Source organism: Lissotriton vulgaris, chromosome 11 (genome assembly GCF_964263255.1).
Source record: "Lissotriton vulgaris chromosome 11, aLisVul1.2, whole genome shotgun sequence".
Taxonomy (NCBI): Eukaryota; Metazoa; Chordata; class Amphibia; order Caudata; family Salamandridae; genus Lissotriton; species Lissotriton vulgaris.
The window spans coordinates 420,134,841-420,160,531 of NC_141699.1; the positions used below are offsets into that span (position 1 = coordinate 420,134,841).

The 25,691-nt window shown below is 43.8% G+C and overlaps 1 protein-coding gene across 1 annotated transcript in view; it reads left to right on the forward strand.

Moving 5' to 3' along the window:
• Nucleotides 1-23,612, forward strand: part of NFU1 (NFU1 iron-sulfur cluster scaffold) — a 135,117-nt gene extending 111,505 nt beyond the window's left edge. The window contains exons 7-8 of the mRNA XM_086943488.1: nt 18,347-18,521; nt 22,453-23,612. Coding sequence (XP_086799614.1) covers nt 18,347-18,521; nt 22,453-22,521 — 244 coding nt within the window. The 3' untranslated portion in view covers nt 22,522-23,612. The remainder of the gene's footprint in view (nt 1-18,346; nt 18,522-22,452) is intronic.
• The last annotated feature ends 2,079 nt before the right edge of the window (nt 23,613-25,691 follow it).

Genomic DNA, 25,691 nt, shown 5'->3' on the forward strand with positions numbered 1-25,691 from the left:
GGGTCCGAGTGCGCTGCCCTGTGGTTTATTCTCAGCGTGGACAGGGAAGCCCCCTCCTGCGCTTGTTTTTGCTGTGGGAAAGCGAGTCTTCATTACCCCCTTGCCCAGGCGCCAATGCTTATTGTGTCCAGCCAGCCTCTTTCCGTGTTCTACTTCTTCACAGAACAGCAGTTTGTGGCCGCTTGATGCCACATTCGGGACCTTGCATCAGAATCCAGAGCTAGGCTTTAGGGCACCCGAGGCAGGCGCGGCACTGGAATCCCCAACACTTTACATCCTAAAGCTGCCAAGGTTTTATTCAGTGACGTTCAACTACCAAATGCGGGACACTTTTCTGTGAGTAAAACCGAGCGACCATTATATATATCAGAAAATGTACCCTTTTGAGCAATGAAAAGCTCCACCTTCCAGTTTTAGTAACTAATAGACACCGTTCTGCTTAAACAGGATCAAAGCAAGCTTCCCCCATGGCATGTTATTGACATACCATACATGCGTCATTGGTGAGCACAGCATACACATACACGCACCGTTCCACTCAAAAATCCCCAAACTTTTCACCGTGTGATTCCTTCGCAGTACCAGTGCATACTTTACTCACACGCTGCACAGACCGTAGCTGTGAAAGCTTCCCTGGCATGCGTCCTTCCAACACGTCACATGTGGTATGGGAAGAGAGACGGACGTGAAGGATGGAGGGGGTGGTAAACAAACTGCACCCATGTCCTGCGGTCATTGTTCTAGTTTTGCGTTGCCATCAGTTTCGCTTTTCATTCATCCTGGCACTCGGGTGAGTGGCATTGTGGTTTCACTCTAGCCTGTTTTGCCAAAAAGGGCACTCTGAGATCTTTTATAAGTTAGATGTCTTTGTCAGCAGATCTTGGGTTTTCTAGACGAAAGCATGCATTTCCAAAGGCCCCTCATACCAGTGTCCAGACTTGGAGATAAATAACTATCTCAATATTAGAAACCATGTTACATGTAAATAATGCACTAATTCCAAACATACTCAGTGTGTGTGTGCCGCTCCCCGCATTCTAACCAAGAGGTGCACTGAGTGAGTGTGAACATGTTGTAATGAGGCTGGTGCCGAATGCAGCGCACTGCTCTGAGCTCTGCCACAGGAGCCTTCACCTGTGTCAAAAATAGGAACACAAGTGATTCCTGTGTCTTTTACCCTGTGCATGGTTGTGTCTGACTGGGGCAGAAAATACGCCACCCCATTTGATGATCGCGGCAGTTTTTAACTTGTGAAGGGCAGCTGTGTGGATGTTTCGCAATGGATGGGAGACTGCATGCATGTGTACTCGCTGCGGGCAATGTTTGTGGGAAAAGTTGTCAAATTAACAGTAAAGCCAGGCTCGCCAGGCCATAAAAAAGGCCCACAAACAGCCAGCTCACACACTGACTTGTCGGACCAGTTCTTCTGGCACTGCCAGTTTGCCCTGTAGGTCAGCTGGACCCAGGCCCCAAGGATGCAAGCAAGTCTAACAGGAATGATTTGGCGACACCAATTCCCAGAACTTGCGCTACAGTCTACACATTTTTACAAGCGGAGCAATCTCTCCCTCATCCAGTGGTGGGTGTAATCAAGGTATTTAGCAGAACCCGCCTCTCTGTTCTTCAAGTAGATGTGCTTGGGTGTCATCAGACATTTGCAAGAGCATCTGATGTTGTTCTGATATTTGAGCCTGGGGTGGGTGTAGCCATTAAAGGGCAGAGGTGAGAGGGAAGGCACCTGTTGTACTCCCTGTGAAACTCTGAGAACATATTTCTGTTGATCTAATTCAAGATTTCTGGCTGCAGTTGAGGAGGAAGTGTTGAATCTACTCATAGGCCATACGTAGCTCCCCTCCCCAGACCTAAAGCCTCTTTAGCAGAATGGCGTGGCCTACTGCATAGGTTGCTGAGAATCCTTGAGATGGTGGCCTGGCATTAATGGCGGGTGGTTAGATGATAATGTACTTGCTAAAAAGGATTCAGTGCCTCTGTCTTGTCGGAAGCCCAACTGGAGGATTTGCAAAATTTGATTTCTTTTCACTCATTTTAGCAGCTGTGTGTTTTCTCTTCATGTACCCCTGTTAAGAATTGTGTCTGCCTATGCAGGCTGGAGATGAGTGAGGGGGGCACAAATTTAAGATTGATAGTGGCAGGGCATCAAAAGGAAATGCTGCTCAGGGTGCCAATTGTGTCAGACGTCTAGACTAAAAATATTGTGACTGCTTCATGCACACTGAATCTGGGATGTGTGCCCGTCAGATCAATAGCAGCTCTGTCTGTTGCTAGTGTTACATTATCATATGTTCAGGGATTGGTCGTGGTGCCCAGATGGTGACCTTTGTTTGATAATGTCATTAAAAAACTCAACGTTCACTCACTGTTGGTGTCTTGTATTGCGGTATTATTGCGTTACTTATGTCTCTAAAGTGTGTGTTTGTGTGTGTATACATACACCGTATGTATTGTAATCTATGTGGTTTGATAGCTCAATCGGTCGCTCATTCAGCGCTGCATTTTAGCCCCGGTCATGGCGCTCGAGAGTGGACATTGCCGTTGATTGGCCGCCGCCCGTGGGATGCAGTGGTTCAGATGCGTTTCGGGCCCCAGAGGGCGGGGAGGGAGGGAGACCTTGTTTTGGAGTTGAGGTTTGCTTTGTTTTTTCTCGGATGCGGTGACAGAACTCCTCTTCTGTTTGCCATAGTCTCACGGTCATGATGACAAAGGTGACACGGCGCAGGGCTGGGCCTGCCAACCCGCCACACAATATAATCCGTTAGGGCCTTCAGAAAGATGTTCAATGTATTTTATTGTGACGAAAATCCAAGAACAGAAGTGAAATATTAACATATTGACATTTGTAATAAAGCTTGAAACATTTAGAGAACATATTTGATCCAGTTGTTGAATGGTTGCACAGATTGATGCTGTGGTGGCGCCGAGTGATGCTGTGGTAACGCATAGTGAGGTTGTGGTGCCCCTGAGTCATGCTGTGGTGGTGCTGAGTGATGCTGTGAATTGTTTCCCCTCGTTTTTGTATCCTTCTGCCCTCTGTCTGCCTGGTGTTTTGTGCCGTTCCTCCACCTGAACTGAGCCCTTTAAAATAAGGCCATGCTCCAAAAAGTACCGCAGCCCCCTGCCCTGAACCATAAAAAACTGCCCCCTACCTCCGTGAAGTACTCTGACTCTGCTCTCTACCCTCCCTTGGCGCCTAAAACTGTCCCCTGCCATGCACCCTACAACGCCTCGACTTACTAAACTGTCCCTTCTCTGTGTGCTTAGAGGCCGTAAAATGTAAGCCTAGGCACAAATGGATGGTTGGATTTGTGGGGTAAAGTTTTATTTAATGTGATTTTATGTAGCACGAACTTTACCCGAAGGTGTCACAGCGCTTTACATAAGAAACAGTTGCCAAACCTAAGGACTTTGATTTACATGCGTTAAGTAAAAGATACAAACAAGAAAACAATTGAAATGTACTAGATGTAGTCACACAAAGAAGAGACTGTTGATTCTCGTTATATTTCTATATACATATGGAAGGGATATGAATAGATGTACTGCAAGAGTCACATAGGAATCAGACCCCCCAGGATATAGCGGCATGGATTGGCAAATTTAGCGGCACAAAAATGAAAATTTAGCGGCACAAAAATGGAAATTTAGCGGCATTTAGCGGCATTTTATTTTGGGTTTTTTGCAACACCAAACACAGATATCTTACTGTTTGAGTTATTTGACAACATGGAGCTATGTACATTTTGTTTATTTACAATTCAGGCCATTTGTTTTAGGTAAAAGGCATATATAATAGTGCATTCATCTGTGGTCAACCCTGTGACAAAAAGCATAAACAAAACGATGTACGGCCCCCCGGGGCCCGCAGGCCCCCACAGGTTTCAGACTAGGCATGCTGGAGGCAGAGACAGGTCTCTGAGCGAGTGGGACGGGTATGCTCAGACGTGAGTTCCGTGCTCTCCATGCCACTGGAATCAAGCTATCCAGGCTGATGAGGGCTGAAAGCCCGAAACCTGTCCTTGGATGCTTGTTTCCAGTCCAGGGAGGACTTGGCTTGGCAGTTAGGGCTGGACTGTACCCATGGGGCACAGGGTCAAGACTGATTTGCATATGGCTGGGTTCAAACTGGAATGGCATGTGAGCAAAAAAAATAACAATGGATTTTGGCCCAGATCTCTGAACTGGGGTTTATGTATACTGTAGAGACTTACGGGCTGCTCCCCTCGAGCTGCCCGTTTATTCTATTTTGTCCTGAATAAATGCCTACATTTTTTAGGTACCCATTTTTTTTAATAATGGAATGACATACATCACAATGTTTTATACTTTGAGTTCTACAGAAATGTGTGCTAAATTTGCTTAAGACCGTCACTTCACCAGCACACACACTGGCCTGGGAAACATCATTGAACAAGAGGTTGGCGGAGTACAGGAATGGACCCTGAAGCACAAGGCTGCCAGCCTTGTTAAGAAGACTGCATCACTCTTTTGTAGGAAGGCATAACTCGCCCAGGGTCACCTTCAGAAGTCCCAGCCTGTCCCTTTTTGGAGGGCGACAGCAGGGGGCAGCCTACACATGTATGTTACCGCCGGCTCAGCTTGAATTCGCTAGTATTAATTTATTTGAGGTTTTTACAGAGGGCTGCAAGTTGCACTTCGGTTAATTCACAGCACTGCGCATTGGGTAGAATTGTAGCTTTGTGCACAGAAGAGGTGACAAAATGACTAAAGAAACCGTGCTGGTATTATTCAGTAGCGAGCAGCCCTTGTTCTGTACAGATGCTGAAGCGAATATTCACTATAAGGACACTCGGACCCACACGCCCATTATGAAAGCAAAACTATCATTCTTGGCAGTTCAACAACACGATGCAAGCTCATTTCACTCGAGAAAGAGTAAAGTGGGGAAAACCTCGATTTAGCGCTTGACTACGTAATCAAAAGTCACGTTCCCATTTAATCACCAACTGAGGTCGTGGGAATTAATTTCACTCCCACCTCCTTAAGGTAGACCCAATACAGAGCATCTTTTGAATGTAATCATGCCGCACTGGCTGCTGTTCCTGCACTCATGTGCACAGGATGAGCAACAAAGGCCTGCAGGTGGAACATAATGTTTGGCAAAGAAAGTTGTTAAATATGTGGGTGTGATACACATATTGCAGTACAAAGGCAGAAGCCTGGATGTTTCACCCGCGGCCTTTAAACACGCAGCCCTGTCCGGGGCCGGCCGGCCACATCTCCACTGCCCCCCTCCCACCCGGGCAGCGCTCTCCCCTATGTGTGCGGCGGGCCCCCACCAGCGTGAAGGGCGGACGTACCTGTGCTCTGTTCACCGGCCGGCTTTCCTCCTGCTCCGAGCCCTTGTCTCTGGGGAAGAGTCTTCGTGTGTGTCGCTGCCGCTTCCTGCTCTCTCCCCCTCTTGCTGGTGTGGTGCTGGTCTTCTCCCTCGCTCGGCCGCTGTCCTCGACCTCCTGGCTCCTTCTCTTCTCTCGCCGCAAATCAATCCTGGGGGGGAATGAAAGCGGAAACGGGCGTAAAGACAGCGAACGGGCGGAAACGGCAAATTTCGCGGGCCTTTTGCCAAATATCGCGGCATTTCCCGAGATCGGCCGATTTCGCGATTTTTTTGCAAATCGCGAAATCGCGATAAGCTGGAGGGTCTGAGGAATGTTAGAGTAGAAAGGTCTACTGCATATACTAGTGAATACAGTCATCTCTATATAGAGAAAAAATGAGTTATATTTAGAGGGGTCGGAGTGGGACGCAGTGGGTGGATGGATGCATGATGGATGGATGTATGCATGATGCATGGATGTATGGGTGGATGCATGGATGGGTTGTTGGTTGGATGGGTTGGTGAATTGCATAAATTGTTGAGGGATTGGCTGTATATATGCATCTACCCATCCACCCATCCATGCATCTATCCATACACCCATCCATACACCCATCCATGCATGCACCCATGCATGCACCAACTCATCCATGCAACATTACAACAAGAGCCCGCAGCTCTCCTTCGTCTCTCCTCGCCCCCCCTTCCCTGAGCCCGCAACTCTCCTTTGTCTCTCCTCGCCCCCCTTCCCCGTGCCCTGCCCTGCTATTGTAAATGACAATGCCATTTATGTATGTTAAAAAAAAAAAATGTCAAGAGCAATGCCAATAGCTCTAACTTTAACAAAGGCAAAACCATTGCATTGTAAATGCTTGTCTTTTGCTTTCCTATTGCGCCAAGGGATTCCATAGCACTCCTACTTTTCACTCGAGTATCTGGTAGTGTTTGTTTTTGAGACCCCAGGTTTAGTTTGTATTTGTCACCAAAAATAAGTGCCTGTGCTTACCACCTGCAATCACGAGTTCAGATTAAATAATTCGATTTTCAGCCCTTCTTGAACCTTTAGAACACCTTCTTGTCTTACTTGGGCCAGGAAGATGTCTGGAGCGAGTATTGTGAGTTTAGGGTTCAACTACTTTATCTTTGATATGTGGTGACAGGGAGTGTCTTGGGGAGGTCGATCTCCAATGTCTCTGGCTGGTAGAACTGGAAGACCTTGTCACAGCCGACTGCTCTATGTTCAGGTACGGCCCTAAAATGTAACACATGGTCTCAAACAACAGTCTCTTCATAATGGGTAGTTGTTATGGTCTTCATGGTGTGTGTGTTGCAAACCCAGCATAGCATATTGCAAAGGATTAGGACCATCTGATTCTGCACCCTTTGGTGCTTGTAGACCTGTTGTACTACGGAAATTCTGTGAGCGCAGTTCAAAAGGGAATAATTCCTCGTATGTGAAAGGAGTTCTTTCTGATTGCATTGACTTCGCGACTGCTGCTTCACTCATCAAGGTTCTGGACAGCTTTTAGTGATGACTCTGTGGAGGAAAATCATATAAATAGATTGGGAATGGTCAGCGGTTCTCTTTACGCATGAGAAAAAACTGTCCTTTTGCCACTCAAGTATAGAAGTTTCTGTAAGTTTTTAGGCAGTTACCCACTTTATGCCTTTCTCTGGGCCTCGGACATCTTTTTGTGAATATCAAATAGTAGTGCAAAAGAGGATACCGGATGTAGTCAGTGGGGGGAATATTTCAGTTGTTCTTTTCTATTCTTAAGTTCTACCTATTTAGGCACTGATCGCATTTGCAAACCAGGAATGTGTAATTTGCATTTTGACTGAATGTGATTGGAAATACAACGTGCGGTACAACTAATAAAGGTTTCACCGAAAATTACACATTCACTAGGTGTCAAAAAAAAAATCTTCCTATTGAATATTAAATAGGCAGGTCGTAATTTACAACCCCTTTTGATTGGCTAAGAATGCCACGATGGAGACCTGCAAGGGACAACATCCCCTGTCCCTACATTTGCATTGCAAAATGGACTTTATTTTTTTAAGTTGCACATGGCCAGTAGAGGAAGAGGTACTTCTTGAAGAACAAAATTCCATCTGGTGCACTGCAGCGTGTCAAAGTTTCTGAGATGGCTAGGAGCACGTATACATAGGGCTGGCCTTTATCATGAGCAGACAGCAGTGTCTCAATATAGTTTAATATCATGTTTTACATCGCATGGCGTTGTCAGAAACAGGCTAGAACTCTGCCGCTTGTAGGCAATGGTAACCACAGTTTCCCAGGTTCTTGCAATGGAGTGTGGGTACAAGCCTGGCCACAACTGGACTGCATATTAAGATCTAAATCCATTTTTAGGTAGAAGCCTACACCAACAACATCTTGGGGACATTTGAAAAGTTTCCCTTGGATTACATTTCGCCTGTTGCTTACTATTTGCATTGTGGATTGTAACTCACATTTGCCTGCTTTCTATTTGCTGGATTTATTTGTTTTAGGCGGTCTAGCTTGAGTTCACCCCTTCCCTTGCCCAACCCTTTTTTACTGTATTCTTCCACCAGTATTGGATTTCTGTAAACAGGCCATTAAATATTTTTCTTATCTTGTCACATTTGCTGTGCAGACTAAGACCGAGGTCAGATGTCAGGCTTTGTCTGCCAGGGAGCTTGGTGTTTAGTTTTCTTTCTTTGACTTCAAAGTGAGAGGATTTATGTGACGATCATGCTGGCTACTGAGGGCATGCTGTTCGGAAGGCTGTAGGATGTTATTTTTTTTCTAGCACACAACAATTTTTTTATGTCTAAATGAACTGTATAGATATTTCAGAATATATCCGAATTAGGACATCCCAAATGAAGCTCACTTTTGGGGAATTTTGAAGTGTGGTGGAAAAAAATATTTAAATACAATCTAAACAAATCAATATACTAGATGAGACATTTCCACCCTATTGTTTGTGCGCTGTATACTTTCATCAGTAAAAACTGTATGTCTGTACACATTTAATGGTTGTTTCAATTGGGGAGTTGTTGTCTGTAATGGGAGTAAGCTACCACAGCATGCATACTCCACTTTATTCGACTCTGCACCGCTGCACGCAATTGCACTCTACTTTGCAGCACCCTACTCTTCGCCTCTCTACTTTACTCCACTCTACTTGTGCCAATGCACTCTACTCCATATTACTCTAATATACACCACTGCACTCTACACCACTGCACTGCTCTGTCCCACTCCACTCTACACCAGTGCATTCTGTGCCAGTTTACTCTACGCTCTGCTCTGTGCCACTGCACTCTGCTCCATGACACTCTGCACTCTACTCTGCACCACTTTACTCTGCTCTGCACCACTCTACTCTGCAACACTCTACACAACTGCACCCTACTCTTCCCTACTCTACGCCTATGCACTCGATGCCACTGCACTTTACCCTTCACCATTCCCCTCTACTCTGCACCAATCCACCTTTCGCTACAACACTGCAGTCTCCGACACTGAGCCCTGGACCACTGCACTCTGGGCCACTGCTTCTACCCTGCACCGCTCTCCTGTACGCCAATGAAATGTTACCACTACACTCTACACCGTTCCATCCTACGCCACTGCACTCTATGCCCATACACTCTACTCTCATACACTCCACTCCAAGCTACTCTGCACTCAATGCCACTCTATTCCATTCATATATTGAAAACAACAAGGGGCCCCAATTCAGTCAGCAGGGGACCTCGGGGAACATATTCATTCAAACAACAGTGGTCCCATACATATTCGAATGTAGAACCAATAAATATAGACGGAATCAAATCTATATTTGGAATGACATGTCCAGCCGGACAGAGGTCATTCAAGTTTTACTCAATAAACAATGTTTCTGAATAGCATAAAGATACCTTCCACAAGAGCCCTGTGTGGTGCACAAGCCTCCACTCTATATCACTCCACTCGAATCTATTCTGCAATCCACACCACTGCACTCTACACCACTCTAATCCACTGAACCTTATGCTACTCTGCACTCTACCCTGCCCCACTCCACTCCTTCACTCTATGCCACTGCACTCTGTGCCACTGTGCTCTACTCCATTGAACTGTAGGCCACTGCAATCTACTCTACACCACTCTATGTAACTACACTCTACACCAATGCAGTCTATGCTACTTTACTCAAAACCAGTGCACACTACACCACTCTACAACACTACACTGTGTGGCTTTCTCCGCCATTAAACTCTATGCCACTCCACTCTACAACACTCTATGGCTGTCTACAACACTACGCTACTCTATGGCGCTGTAGGCTATTCCCTCTATGCCACTCCATGCTACTTTACTCCACTCTATTTTATGACACACTAGTCCACAACTCCACTCTATGCCACTCCATTCTATGACACACTAGTCCACAACTCCACTCTATGCCACTCCACTCTGACATTCTATGCTTCTCCACTCCACAACACTACTCCAAGCAACAGCACCCTCTACGCCACTCCACTGTGTTCTATACCACTATACAACACTCTATGGCACTCAACTCTACTCCATCTATGCCCTTCCACTCTGACTTTCTGCTCCCTCCAAGACACTCCAAAACACTGTACACCACTCCACTCTGACACTCCACTTCATGCTGCTTCTCGACTCTACGCCACTCCATAACATTCCACCTACTCCTCTTTATAACTCTCCACTCTCCTTTTACCCTCCCACTCCCCAACATTTGGCCATGCTGAACACCCACCACGTGTACAGCAGGGTTAAAACATACTTTGGTAAATTGTAGGAAAGTGCCCTTTTTTACATGATCACCCCCACTTTTTGACTGGTAAGTGATGCATTTTTGACAGAAGTGCACATGGTTCCTGCTATCCAGTACCCCAGTGCCAGATCGTTTTCCCTAAAACTCTACAATCATTCCCCCAATTAGCAATACTTTTAGCACTCTTGTATGTCCCTAGTAAAGGGCACCCCAGGTACCTTAGGGACTCATAAAGAGGGTTCCTTAGGGCTGCAGCATTTATTGTGACACCACAAAGGACCCTTTACTACACTAATGCAAACTGCCATTGCAGGCTGCGTGACTGGTTGCAGACAAAAGTGAAGACACGACATGGCACAGCCCTTTCCATGCCTACAAACCCTGCAGGCAGTATATGTAAGTCACCCCTACAACCATCTTGACTATATGCACTGGACATTGGTGATTAAGAGTTCCCCAAATACATGATGCCTTCAGTGAAACCAAAGATGACTGGTATCAAACATCTCGTATTAATAATCTCACACTGATTCCAGTGATTGATTTATTAATACATGCACCCAGAGGGTATCTTGGAAGTACCCCCTGAAATCTGGTCCAATAGAGTGCTGGCTGAATGATCCAGCCTGCCACCACAAATGCACTTCTGACTCTCCTAGGAAGTGAGAGCCCTGCTCTTAGAGGTCAGAAACAATGTCTACTCTGGAAGGAGGTGTTTACACCTCCTTCAAACGGGATGGCTAACTGTCAGCATGCTAAGGCCGGAGGCTTCAAAGCCATGCTGCCTTTGATATGTGACCCCAGAATCCCCCAGACCTGGGAAATGCCACCTCCTGCCCTGAGGCCAATTTGGCACCAGGGCAGGCAGAAGATTAGTATGCAAAGTAGGTGTGGAGCATACTCAAATCAGTTCCACCCCTAAGAAGTTGAGCTGGCTGAGGTGTCCATCGCTATGAAAATTCCACCATCGTGGTGATGGCAGATTTTACAAATTGGGACAGCGTTATGCCCACTTCTGGAAGTGGTCATATAGAGGGTGTAGTGATCCTAAGGATAGGTAGCCCATTGGCTGCTACTCTCCACTCCCCTAATGCCTCTAAATGTAGTATTTAGGGGGCATTCTGACTGTAGAACTTCAGATACCACTGACTGCAAAGAGGAGGACAGTGAAGAGCCGACTCCCGTAAGAACTGAAGACTGCTGTGGACTTTTGCCACCAAACTCTGTCTGCACCCTCCTAAACTCAACAATTGCAAAGACCCAACTTGTACTACAGCTGTGCATCCTCCACAAGCCCCAGAAGGTTGCCAGTACTTCGCCCAACAGCTAGCATCTCCCTTGGAGCAGAGGAGCTACTCGCTTGCAGGCATAAACAGCTACATCTGGTTTATAAAGAAGCTGCTGTCCACTGAGCAGTAGCCACCCAGGAGAAGGTTGGCGCCCTCAAGGAGGTCAGATCTTCGTTCCAAGCCTGAAGATGCCAGGATCTCCAGTAGCCCCCCTGCATCAAAACCCGAGCTACCGGACCCTTGCCGCGACCAAAGCATGTTGAAAGTACAGGCCGGACTCCAACAACATCAGACAGCCATCCGACGAGAGAAGTCAGCACAGCAGAGGCCAGCACCAAGAGTGGCCCAGTTGTCCTGTTTTTGTCCCCCTTGCTGACCTTTATCAACAAAAGTGAGTGCCTTGATGCACGAGAACCAGCCAACTACAAACTTTCTGCACCCGAGCAGCCTTGCACTGGCCTAAGGAATCTGACTGCTCCCCCATGCTCCAAGGACTCTCACAACCGAAGCCACCTGTTGGGAGCTTCTGGACTTGTCCTCAAGTCCCCCTTTGCAGCCGATTTCCAAGTGCCCCCTCTTTCCCAACCCATCCAGCACCTCTGCACCCAGACTCATCAGGGCTGAAAATACCGATCTGCTGGTAGAACTTTGGTCCTTATCCCTCTATCAACTCACAATCAAGAGGGGTCCAGCGCAAAAGGATTCCACGTATAGGAAAGCGTTGCGCATAAAAACGCACTCTTGGTTAAGATTGCTAAAACTGTGAAGTCTATTACAAAAATGTACTTACCGTTTTATGAAGTTCTTGGTTTCAAAATCTATATAAAAATACCAATTTTTTTCTAAAATGGTGTGGATCTCATTTTTGAGTGTGTGCATCATTTTGAACTATGTATGCAACAAATGTCTAACACTCCCGTCTTATACGCGTACGGCTGCTCGAACACATTACCCTAGATGAAGCACATTGGTAGAGCAAGTCCCTGTTCACTTATAAGGGATATCTGGACTCTTTACACAGCGTACCTGTTTTTGGTATACTATATAAAGAGCCAGCTTCCTACACAAAGCCAATTGCTCTTGCATAGGCAAGACCTATTGACTTTGCCAATGCTTGTTGTCAAGAGTGTAGTGATAATTGCATGTCCGACATGTTTTGGGTTCATGACTGTAACATCTTGATTATGCTGGTTATCTGCCAACTCCAGTGCAACGAGGCCAACCTGGATCAACTTCAGGTTGTAGCTGTCTAGTCATGTTCAGGTTCCTTGTTCAGTACTCTGCGTTTGTGTCTCACTAATGTGTGCCTTATTTTTTCACCGTGCATAGTTTACGAACAAAACTTGTGCAAAAAATATGTAAATTATGCAAAGAAGTAGACGTATCTTGTACATGGAGTAAGTCACTCCAGTTTCCCTTTTATGAATCGATAAGCTGTCTCCCTATTTTGCTTTCTGTTACCAGATAAAAACAAGCATTTACAATGCAACGGTTTCGCCTTTGGAAAAGTTTGAGCTATTGGCATTGTAAATGACAAAATTTGTGTTTATGTGTTGGTTTTGAAAACAGATAAATAAATGGCATTGTCATTTACATTGCCAATAGCTCTAACTTTTCCAAAGGCGAAACCGTTGCATTGTAAATGCTTGTTTATTTATGTGTTGGTTTCGAAAATAGCGAAATTAATAGCTTTGTCATTTACAATGCCAATAGTTTTAACTTTTGTAAACGGGACACCTATAGTATTTGTAATGCAACATGTTTTGTATTTACGTGACTTAGATGTATTGATATGACAAATAATGGCTTTTAATTTTTTTAAATAATTAATACTTAAATAAAAGTTAATGTAATTTGTAATGGCAATAGCTTAAACTTTTGTAAATACCTATTGTGAAGATTATGTTCAGTGTATTTTATTGTGATAAATCCAAGAACAGAAGTGAAATATTAACATCTTTTTCGTGACATTTGTAATAAAGCTTGAAACATTGAGAGAACATATTTGAACCAGTTGTTGAATGGTTGCACAGATTGATGCTGTGGTGTTCAGTGATGTTGTGGTGCCCCTGAGTGATGCTGTGGTGGGGCGATAGATAGATGAGTGGGGGTGATAGATAGACGAGTGAGTGAGGGAGATAGATAGACGTGGGCGCGAGATTGGGCGCGTGGTGTGGTTGTGTGTGCATGGTTGTATGTATGTGTGTGTGCGGTTAGAGAAGGATGTATGTGGAAGAGAGCAGCAGATCAGCACAGACGAAGAGAACAGGGAGTTAAAGAAGGACGCAGTGGAAGAGAGCAGCAGATCAGTACATGAGAAGAGAACATGGAGTTAGAGAAAGAGGTGGGTGGAAGAGAACAACAGATCAGCACAGGAGAAGAAAACAGGGTTTTAGAGAAGGAGGTGGTGGAAGAGAGCAGCAGATCAGCACAGGAGAAGAGAAGAGAACAGTCAGTTAAAGAAGGTGGGGTGGAATAGAGCAGCAGATCAGCACAGGTGAAGAGAACAGGAAGTTAGAGAAGAAGGAGGATGGAAGAGAACAGCAGATCAGCATGGGAGAAGAGAACAGGGAGTTAGCTAAGAAGGTGGGGTGGAAGAGAGCAGCAGATCAGCACAGGAGAAGGGAATAGAACAGGGAGTTAGAGAAGGAGGCGAGGTGGAAGAGAGCAGCAGATCAGCACAGCAGAAGAGAACAGGGAGTTAAAGAAGGACGCAGTGGAAGAGAGCAGCAGATCAGTACAGGAGAAGAAAACAGGGAGTTAAAGAAGGAGGTGGGTGTATAAGTGATTAACAAGGTATGAAAGACTGCAGGTCTGTAGCAGGAAATGTTTGTTTTAACATCAGGGAAATCACCACTAAAATCTGGCCCAACAGACCATAGAACACATTCACAGACAAAAATAACAGACAATATGCGGACCTATGAAACCAGCCCTTTGGTCACTGCGTTATTGCCCTACAGGCCAGTCCAACCTTGTTGGCAGTCTTGAAAGGTCATTCCCGCCGGGAGTGTATCCCTGTAAAAGTTTTAAACCAGCTCTTTGGATCAGAGTTTGTTTGTTGAGGGAGTGCTCGTGCTTTGTAGTGTCAGTGCTAACACATTACGCTATCTTCGTTGGCATTGCCTGAAGAGCAGGAGTTCTAGCCAATTATCACCATGAACCCCTATGGAACAGGACAGAAAGGTTTGTCAAAAGAAAGAATCCCGCCCACATGAATACAAAGGAATGTTTCATTTGACCTAAAAATCAGAAGGCCTCATTCCGATTGTGGGTTTTGTTTAAGCTTCTAATAGAGAATACACCAAAAACAGCTATGTGGAGAGAGTAGCCGTCCACTTTTTTTTTTTGTAAAAGCTTAGTGCTAAATTCACATTCTTTAAATATTCTTGTAAGCCTGCATATCTAAATGAAGAAAGCCGATTTAATCGACTGTCACCCATCCGAGAGCTGACAGTTTTTTAACTAACATGAAAGCCGGATTTATTCTGAATTATTTGGTTGTTGTGGAGGAGCTGTGTGGACGCGTGCTCATTCCTGCACAGTTTGGTAGGCCAGCATAAGGTGACAGATAAACTTTTCACTGCTGTAGGTGTGACTCAGTGAAGGGAAGGCTATATCATTATGAAATAAATTGAGAGGTGCGTTCAAACCCTCCTATTAACTCTTAGCTAACGGTGGTCCGAATTTGAAGGCTGTGAAAACGATTATCTTCCTTCAAGTTAAAAAAAGAAAAAAATCGAAAAAGTCGCAATGGTTAAAAGACATTTGCTATATCGCAGTCCGGAGAGGGGTCTTGCAAAAGAGCAGAGTGTGTCCTGTGGTTTCCGGGGAGATGTAAAGGTGCGCGGAGAGTCTGAGGTTACGTGAACATAAAAATTATAAAACCGGGCACCGTGGTAGGCAGCGCGGCGCCCAGGCACATTAATTAAATAAACAACGCATTGGAAACATAAAACAAGGCTACTGTAAACAAGCACGGTAGGCTTTCACTTTCGTCCAGAAAAACGGTGCAGAGAACGCCGAACAAAATACAGCTACCCCGTGAAATCAATGCAAAAAAAAAAGCTCTCGGCATTGCTGTGGCGGGGGGGTTAGTAGGGGGGGCGGGAGCGCATACCTTTGAAGTCTGATGGGGGGGCGGGAGCGGCTTACTTTGAAGTCTGATGCACTAATCAGGCCTTTGAAAAAGTCACATTGGCCAAAAGCATGGCACTGGACAATGACAACTGAAATAAGCACTTGGGAGTGATATGAGAGAAGAAACCAAAACCCGGGTGAATTTGGTAGGAAATATCTGATGGACCCGGAATTTGCGTGCGATATACCAGAAATAATAACAGCGGATGCAAGAGGCTTAGTGCTCAGTGCTCCGAGAGGACCACGCCAGGTAAAGGCAAATAATGGACACAGGGATTTAGGGTCCATAAGACCCTGATTCAGTCATTCACCAGCTGAATCCAAAAGAAAAAACTCTTTAGGTCACTTGCTACAATGAAGTGGCACAGAAGTCGGTTAGTGACATTTACAGGCCTTAAAACATTTTATTTCAACTGAATAACCAATGTATTGCCACTTACTTTTAAACTTACCTTTTCAAATTGTTTTCTATTGCTTTTGCCCCTGGATAAAGGTTCTAAATAAACTGTTAAATAAAATAGCCTGTTGATTTAAATAATGATTTGCCCTGTGGGTCCTCGTTAATGAATTTGCCAAACACAGGATGTTATTTCACATGTATTAATTACGTTGGCGAAGGCCTCGAGTAAAGCCTTCTCGAGCCAAAGAAGATTTTGGGGCCAGCCCGGCCAACCACCCTTATCATCCCGTGTAAGGCACCTGCCTTTGCAAGATTGGATGTGCCCAGAGGGAGGGTTAGCCGTACATACAGGCAGGCAACACTAGGTCAACTTGCGCCTTTGAGACAAAACAAGAGCTAAGGAGTTCAGTAACTAGCACTGATCAGAGCAGGGGTGCTGGGTGAAGGGACAGCGCGCGCCATTACACCACCTGACCGCCTCCGTGGTCCACATTAACCAGCATCAAATGCAAGGGCCGGCGCTGCGTCACAGCCCTGGTATTTAAGGAATGCCTGTGAGAGGACTTAGCCCTTATCGGAGCACATTCCTAGGCTTCTCCGCCCACAACACGACGAGCGAACAAGAAAGCCTGCCTACACATCTTGATATTTTTAAATCCGCCTCGCTTTTCACAAACCCCCATACGCAAAAAAGATAGAACACCTTTCAAAATTATTCTTATGCTATCTCGAAGATGCCAGCTCAGGAAAGGGTAAAACGCTATTACTTTAACAGTTGAGTGGAATCTGTCAAAATATCAAGGTCAAAAATTATCAAACACACACTTATGTAGATGGCGCAATCAGAGCCGGCTGTAGTGTGAAGAGTGCCATCACACATGCGCGCACAACACTGCTATGTGCACCGGAGACCCCTTGAAATGGAAATCAGCCTTGCCCCTAGGAATAGAAGCTTGGAGGAGAGACGGGATACACTGGGGGGGAAGAGGAGAACAAGCACCTACGGGCACAGCGGGAGGGGGGTCGGGCGGGCACACAGACAGCGGGGGGGGGGAACGGGGAGAAGCACACGGACGGGGGGCGGGAACAGACAGCGGGGGGGGGTCGGGAAGGAGGGGGGTACGGAAAGCACTCACCTGGACTTCCGGCGGCGGAATGACGAAAAGCAACCTCGACAAAAACAATAATAAACCCCGCCCACTGCCGCGATGACGACCTCGCAGAGGCGGAGAGCGAAAAAATCTCGGGAACGCCCACGAATCTGGTCCGGCCATGACGGACAGATCTCTGTTCCAATGGCTAGCCTCCATTTATGGAGCTAGCCAATGGAACAGAGGGCGGGACTAAGCCCTACACTGTAGGGACATAAGATTTCTCCTGGGCGGAGCTAGGAGCTCCGACACCAGGGGAAACCTAAAAATCGAATAGGCTACAGCCAGTGAATAGGCGAAGGCACGCACTAATGAAAGTCTGTTTGTCAATGGTAGCTTCCTCATTCACAACTTTTAGTTTTATAAGTGGTGCACTGTTCTGTAGTTTTTAATTGCATAGCACTCTGTTCTTTATATACAACTTGTTCGATTTGTCAACCTTAAATGATTAATGGCAGCCCTGCCGGGATTCAAACCTGTAAACTGAATATTACGCGCAGGGTTCCTTAGCTGCCGAAATTTAACACCTGGCCCTGAGTGGCATTTACACAGTATTCTATATCGTCCCACACGGTGGAACTAATATGGCGATCTTCTAAGGCAGCTAAAAACAGACTGCTCAGGTGTGCCAAAAAATGATTTCTTGCTTAGAAACTGACATATTCAAGCCAGTCAGGGGTTACCTCCAGTCTGCTTAAAATTCAACGTTCATTCCATATAGTCTGAAAAAACGGCTATTGAGCAAGTAAACACTGCTGCCTTTTCCCACAGTCTTCCTTCTCAAATTCGTAAGCAAAAGCAATGTCGGAAATTATTTGGCCACTTGAATGTGCAAACATTTTGTTTCATGTTTTCACTGGATGGTTTTTCGTGTTTAAAAACATGCACAATGTCTACATAGTGTAATTATTTTTGTTTTATCTTTGTTTTCATCCCTTGTTGGGGTTTTCATTAAAAATACTAATTTTTGAGCAAACCAGGCACATATTCACGTTTTGATTTAATGGTTGTTTTTATTGAGGGTTGTTTTGCTATTGCTGCTCATTTGCATCTTTTTCTTAAAACACCAAACTAGTTGTAACACCTTCCCTAGGCGCCTTGAAACGTTGGTGATTAGTACTGTGAAAGATCGGTTATTATCAATCCTTGCCAGGCTAGTGCCTATGGAGAGTCATTTTCCTGGTTGTGCTACATTTGAATCAGTTTCCACCCTTTCTTTGCTGTCTCACTAGGCCCACGGTGCAGGAGGATGGCGGGGATGTGATCTACAAAGGCTTTGAGGACGGCATTGTCCAGCTGCGGCTTCAGGGCTCCTGCACCAGCTGCCCCAGCTCCATCATTACGCTCAAAAGTGGCATCCAGAACATGTTACAGTTTTACATCCCGGAAGTGGAAGGCGTGGAGCAGGCAAGTAAACACTGACCACACTTGGGTATGACTTGTCCAGCCCAGAGCAGCTCTCGCTTCAAAGTTGACATTACCGAGCACCACATACAGGGTTTGCCTACAGTCAACAAAACACTGATGTCTGCTTCATTTTACTTACACCTGCTTTGTGTGCTCTGTGCAAGAGCAAATGTTGTTCTTAGCCATTAACTGGTTAACTCTGTATTGGCAAAGTTGTCAGCTATAGAATGGAAAACAGTCCTTTCGGTACAAACTGCCATAAACCAAACAAACTATAGTACTCTTTTGGACTAACACTTTTTACTTTCACATTAACCAAAATTAACCATTACTAATTTTGTTTCAGCTGCAGTACTGGGTGTTGTTTTGGTAGAGTACTTTTTGTTGTGCTTAGAACAATGACTGTTATAACAGGAAAGGATTGTTGAACAATTTGTGACTAGGAACCAAAATGTTACAGTTGGTGTTGGCTAGACTTAAATAGGTGGTTGTAAAGTGGTTTAAGACTCCTGTTTGGATATACCAGACGCCCTTCGTCTTTTTGTTTTATTTTTAATCTGGGATGAATGCAGATTTTTTAATCTGCGGTGTCCTGTGAAGGCATGGTTCATACCCATCATTTGTAATAATCCCAAACCCCTGTCAGAATCGGGGTTGCTTATATGGATCTGGGATTTTTGTGGAAAGTTTCTGAAAGTGCTCCAAGACTATAGAGGTGGGAATGCACTATACATTTGTAGTCCTCAATAGCGTGAAACGCTTGCATCCATCCCAAACTGCAAACGAAAAAACTAAAGGCATCAAGATTTGTCATGCAATCAGTAGCCACTGGATTTTCCTAAATGGGTGCCTTATATGTCAGTGCAAGGTCTTTTGCCCCATATTTTACTATAGTTGCTTTTGTATTTCCTTAGTAGTTTGCGACCTAGCAGCTAATTTGTTATAGTAACAATGTTACCTGTCCTGGCTAAGTGTTTTGCTCACCCTTGGTCTGTGGATTTTCCAATGTTGCTGCAGAAGCTTACTACATCACTTATCACCCATCCATTGTATTCAGTTTGTTGAAATGGAAGTTGGAAAGAAAAATCTGAGAAATGATGTGTCATAGGACATTTTTCAATCGCCAATATTCCTCTTCAGTTAGGTGCCCAGGGTGCCTATTGTTTATTCTTTTAGTGGTTGAGTCGCCCTCAGTTACATTTGAAGAAATAGGCTTCATCCTTAAAAACATTTCTTATTGTTCTACCCACTATATGCCACACTGAAGAGGCAGTGATTGGCACCAGCGTTTATTTATTTGTGTAAACCATTCATAGCCCATAACAAACACAAAAGGAGTAGAAAACGAAGTGGGAAAAGGTATTCTGTGACGTTAGCACAAAATACATTCTTAATGATTAAAACCCAAGAGCATCAGGAGAGAGAAATATATACATACCAATAACCAAAACAAAGTGAGCATAAAGCGAGCAAAATGCAATAATCTGTTGAATCAAAATATATTTGAGATGTCTTCCAGTGATTTGTGTAGCTGTTACATTCTCTGACTTTGTTGTCATTGTCTCAATAGGGACAATTAGTTTGGAAGTTATTTATGACGGTGTGAGCTGCAAGGTGAGGTATAGTTGCTCCAGCCCCGTCTGCTAGGGTGAATCCATATGGACAGTTGTTTAGAAAGATGCTGGGGTCTTGGCCTAATCTAGTGACTCAAGAGGAAGGGATTCATGGAAAACAGGTTTCCAAAAATGTGTAGATTCGGACAAGCATCCAACATATATGTAGAATTGACCCCCAGCAGCATTTGGGGCATTGCTATGTCACCTGGATACACTATTTAGTTATCTTATCGTAAATATTGACAACAATTGTATTAAAGTGTTGTAGGCCAAGAATAGACATGTCAACTTTAAAATAAAATAATTGGAATGATGGGGACCTGCACTTTCAAGATACAAATAAAGAGACATCCTCTATTATTTATTAGTGAGAGATGTTTGATCATCCTTTTGGTTCCTACATGCTAGTTGATAATAGCCAGCTATACAAAGAATGAAGCCAAACCCCTCTTCCAACGTATTCCGAACTGAAGTGTATTTTTACTGACCATGGAAATAAAATATTATCTCACCTGTAAATCTTTTAATGAATCCTACTTCAGAAGATTTAAGGCTGATCGTGAACCAACAAAACTGCAGACCTCATTGGTGTCAGAGATTTGTTGAGGTCTTAATTACCAATTTACCCCTCTCAGCCCGTCTAATATTACGTAAGGTATACAGCGTCTCAGTTAATAGTTAGCTGAAGTGGGTGAGTGTACATAGATGGTCGCAATCTTAAAACCATGTGCGATAAAGTGCACAATCAGCGTTGACACCCGAGATGTAGGTGCTTAACGTAAAGCAGCTATTGGAATTTTATCACTACAGCTTCTTTGATTTTCAGCAAATAACCATTCAAAAAACGATTGAGGACAGGGAGTCAAATTATTCATGTTGGCAGCCAAGTGAGCACATTAGCCATCTAATAATATAGCTGGTGGACCATCATGCAAAGATCCACTCAGTTGTACAAGAGCTTAAGCAATATCCTATCCCTTCTTGGGCGTTGTTTTTTCACCACAATCCGACAGCAATGTCTTAGAATAAAGTTGCTGTAAGTGTTTCTTTGGAATATTATTAATTATTTTTTTCAAGTCAGTAAAGCAAGATCAGTCGTGTGTCTATTTGATAACATTATTGATAGGGAAGAAGATCCAACATGCATGCAATTCAGATTCGACTTCACTTAAAAGCAGTATGTATTTCAAAGACACAGATGCATTAATGGAGGTGCTAAAGAGAACCCATAAATAAGTAACCCCTTACTGAAATAGTTGGAACGAAAGTCTGGGACATGTGTTGTTGATACTTGTTTTTTGCATTCAGGAAAATGTCTGCTATAGATCTAAATTCAGCAACGTTGGCCCAAAATGCAGAGATTGTGCTATACGGTTGACTTGAAAAAGCATCTGTGTAATCTGACGCCAATCTGTTATGTCTAAAAAGAATTCGATATTTGGATGATGGCACAATTGAAATAAAAAAAGGTTTGAGATCAACTATAACGCTGGATGGCTACAGCAAACATCCTTGTCCTGTGCCTCTTTAAAAGAGAATTTCTCAGAGATCTCATCATTAACCAAGATTAAAACATTGCTCTTGTGCCAATACTAAATCTGGGAGCAAAGACATGAAGTGGTTAGCCAGGTATTTAGAGCTGATTTTGCTGTCTACGTTTAAAAATGATAGGGCACTATCGAATGAGGTGAGAGTTTTGTCCTTGCTGTATTTGGAAAACATACAGAATATTGCCTTGTGTCACAAGGAAGAACTCCCTGTTTTGGAGCAGCACGAGAGCAGTAACTTCAGGGAAGTATTTATACAACTTGGTATGTAGCCTGTATACCCTGACTGCCTTTCGATTTGCAGTGATTTAATTACAAGCATCACTTCTTCTAAACCTTTCTAAAACATAGCATCAAGAGTGTTGTAGAAGTGCTAGTCTTCCATCACATTGTGGGAAGAAACAATTTATTTTCAGTAGCAACATTTCTGTGGGCGGTCTTGAAGGCTAGGAATAAAAATATATGTACAACTACTACATATTTACATAACCGTAATAAGTCCACTTATGAAGCATATGAAGGGTCTGGAATAACACACTTCATGAGACTATAATCAAGTTGACTAAAGTATTGTTTTAAAACACTGTATGAGATTTTTACACTTATTATTGCTTGTAGAAACGTTTTATTGTGTACTCTGGATGTACTGTGTTTTGGCTTTGTAGAAACCGATTTCTATACTATAATACTGTTTTTTTATACTGAAATGGTTTCCCACCATATATAGACCAACTAATTTACTGAAGACCATTTCCTTATTCTTTGCAGGTTATGGACGATGATGATGATGAAGAGCCAACGGGCGCAAACTCCCCCAGCATACCCCAGCGTCCTTAATTACTGTGGTTTCACCATACGTTTTCCTCCCCCCAAAAAGTTTCAGACCCTGTATTTATTGGAACTTGCTTTTGGTGTCCGCTCTACCGACCATACCGAGGTATAATAAAGACCGCTTCTTCGTTTTCAAAATCGAAGCGCTGGTGGGAGTTTTTGGTTTGCATTGCCCTTTGCAGCGCTGAAATCCTTGCCCGGTTTCAGTTTAATTTAGTGTTTTCTGTTTTGCGCACTTTCAGAAAAATAGCGGCACCAAAAAATGAGACGACCTGCATTTGTCGAATATTAGCGGGTGTGGTCAAACTGTATTGCTAAATGTATTTATTTTTAATCCATTGAGATATATATGACATTTTTCTTACTGTACGTAGGGAAGGTAAGAAATGATGTGCAAAATGTCAGGGATCCCTTGGACACTTCTGTAGTTTTAGTGCCCCTTCATTTTGGTTCCATCAATCCTTTGCAAATCAAATTTTCTTGAGGCAACGAGATGTGGCAATCCGGATCCTTATTTGTGTATTGTGATTGCACTTTCCTGCACCTAGGCACATTCTCTTTATAACGACCAGTACAATTCAGTAAGTGCCTTAAGTGTTTCAGTTTTTTCTTGCTATTTTCCCAGGTAGTCCTATCGTGCCTCACCGGATTCATTTTTGTTTTGATGTCCTCTTATTTACTTGTACAGGTCTGCTCTTCTAACACCTCCAATAGTTTTATATCCGTCCTTAAAATTATTTTTCTAATAAAGTTTGACCCTTAATCTGTGATCATTATTTCTTTCATTCAGCAAAAACCACTTTCATTTTATTTTCCCCAGTCTGAGGCTGCTGAATTTAATTATCCTTCTGGGAAAAACTATGTTTAGGGCTTCTGAAACCTAGTTCACACATCCAGGCTTTTTCCAGCAGCTGGATACGGAGGATGAAAACATGGCCAGGTAGTGATTTCAGTGTTCTTTGGTGATCCCAGACTTCGTACAATAGGTTTTTATGTCTGTTTTTTTATGTGGCTATTTTAGTTGTTTGATTTTATGCACGTTTGTTCAGTTTTAAAAGTATGTGAAAAAATAAAGCTGATAACTTTTTAAATATTCAGTGAGGAGTTTAACTATATTGTTCAGAATCTGGCACTTCTAGTTTGTGTTTCTTGTTCTAAATGCAAGGCTAATTGTTCATGAATACAAACATAGTCTGTAAGAAATACTCATACTTGATGAGGGGCATCATGGATGTGTTACATACTAAAATGATGATTTGTGAAATATTAACAGAAACATTGGGCTCTAGTTCTCATACCATTAATTGAACTGTCACTATGCCCTAGAAACGGTGTCAATGGCTTAAAAGGTATGCCTCTACCAGTTTAGTTTTCAAATTATGTTAGTGCTTATGTAAAGGACTTGGCCCCCTCCGCAGGGTCACCCCCAAAACCTTTGCCTTCACCCCTCCTGATTTGCTGAATTTATTTTTGTTGTGCACCTTGCCACTGCTAACCAGTGTTTGTGCTCACTCCCTAAAACATTGTAACATTGTCATATTCAGTTTACTTGTAAGACACTTGTAAAGTGGTACACAACATAGCTAGGACTGGTCAATTAAATGATATTTGTGGGCCTGCAGCACTTATTGTGCCAACCACTTAAGTAGCCCCTTAAAACATGTCCCGTGCCTGCCATTGCCAACTGTGGGCAGTTTTAAACTGCAATTTCGAAATGGCAAAAGAAATTCCTTGCTAGGCCTGAAACTCACTTTTTAATACACATCCACCCCTAAGGTAGGCCCTAAACAGCCTATAGGACAGGATGCTTTATATTTAATTCGGTGGACATATAATTTTGTTTTAAATGTTCAGAAAGTGAAAAGCTCTCATATTTGTTTTTCAATACTGTGAGGCTTACCTCTCCCATGGGATAACATTGGGTTACAGTCAGTCAAATTAGCTTTATTCGAGCAAAAACTCATAAAAGCAAAATAAAAATGAACATTCCATTATTAATGTGAGTACATTAACAATGACTAAAATACTTTCTGTTACAATTAAAAAATGATTTGTCATCATATAAAAGTTTTAAAAGAAAAGTAGAAAGAGGATAAAGCATTTTGACAGCACTATACCGAAAATTTAGTAAAATAGGCGACGATTCGGTTACCTTAATGCATTTTTTAAGTGATAACTTTTGTATGGAAACAGGTAGAAATATCATATTTGGTGTCTGAGGAATTGTAATTTAAAATCCTCTTTAATGGTAAAGCCGGATTGTAAGTCACAATCCTGAAAATGCCACTTATAGAAAGTTGATATTTTCTTGCCCTAACCATTTGCGGCCTGCAGCCTGTTTCTTGGGTCACATAACTGTGTGTAGATGGAAGTTGACCTGTGTGTTCTTCCCAGAAGGTCACACAATAGAAAGACTGGATTTTGGCGGGGTGGGGGCAGGCAGAGTTGTGCACAGCCCTACTTTTACTTCGAAAACCCTGCCTAAGTTCACACACAAAAAACTTCACTCTAGCCTGTTGTGCCCCCTGACAGACTGGGCCCAGGTCAGGAAGGCAGGACATTTCAGACACTTTTGTGGAGAGAAAACTCCAGAAGCTTCTTCCACTTCATAGCTGACATCAGGTATAAAAATAGGACCATTGGACCCACTACTCAGTTCACTTCTGGACCTGCGAAAGGACTCTGAGAACTGTCCTGCTACCTTTGGCCTGCAGTGTATTTCAGAGGACTACCTTGCTGCATGAAAAGGACAGTCTTGCTGTCTGAAGTCTTTCTTGTGTCCTCAGAGGACTGCCCTGCTACTTATGAACTGCTTTCCAACTTAAACACAAGACTTCCAGAGTGACTCCAAGGGCTAGTTGGCTGTCCTACTGATCAGAGACTCTGGGACAGAAAAGGCTCCAACCATCTCAAACCCGTACCTGGACCCACTCCTAATGAGTCCTGACACTCCAGGTGGTGCCCCTCCAATCCTGGACTATTGGAAGTGCTGCTAAATGTGCCTGGAAAACCCAAATTCACAATTTGGAACAAAGAACATTTTCTGCCAAAAAGTGTTCTGAAAACCAAGAGGAGAGACCTGAGACATACTTGGTCGCTGATCCCCTGCCCAAACCCCCCCCTCCCCCCCCCCCTCCCCCCCCCCCCCCCCCCCCCCCCCTGGGCATTGCCGATTG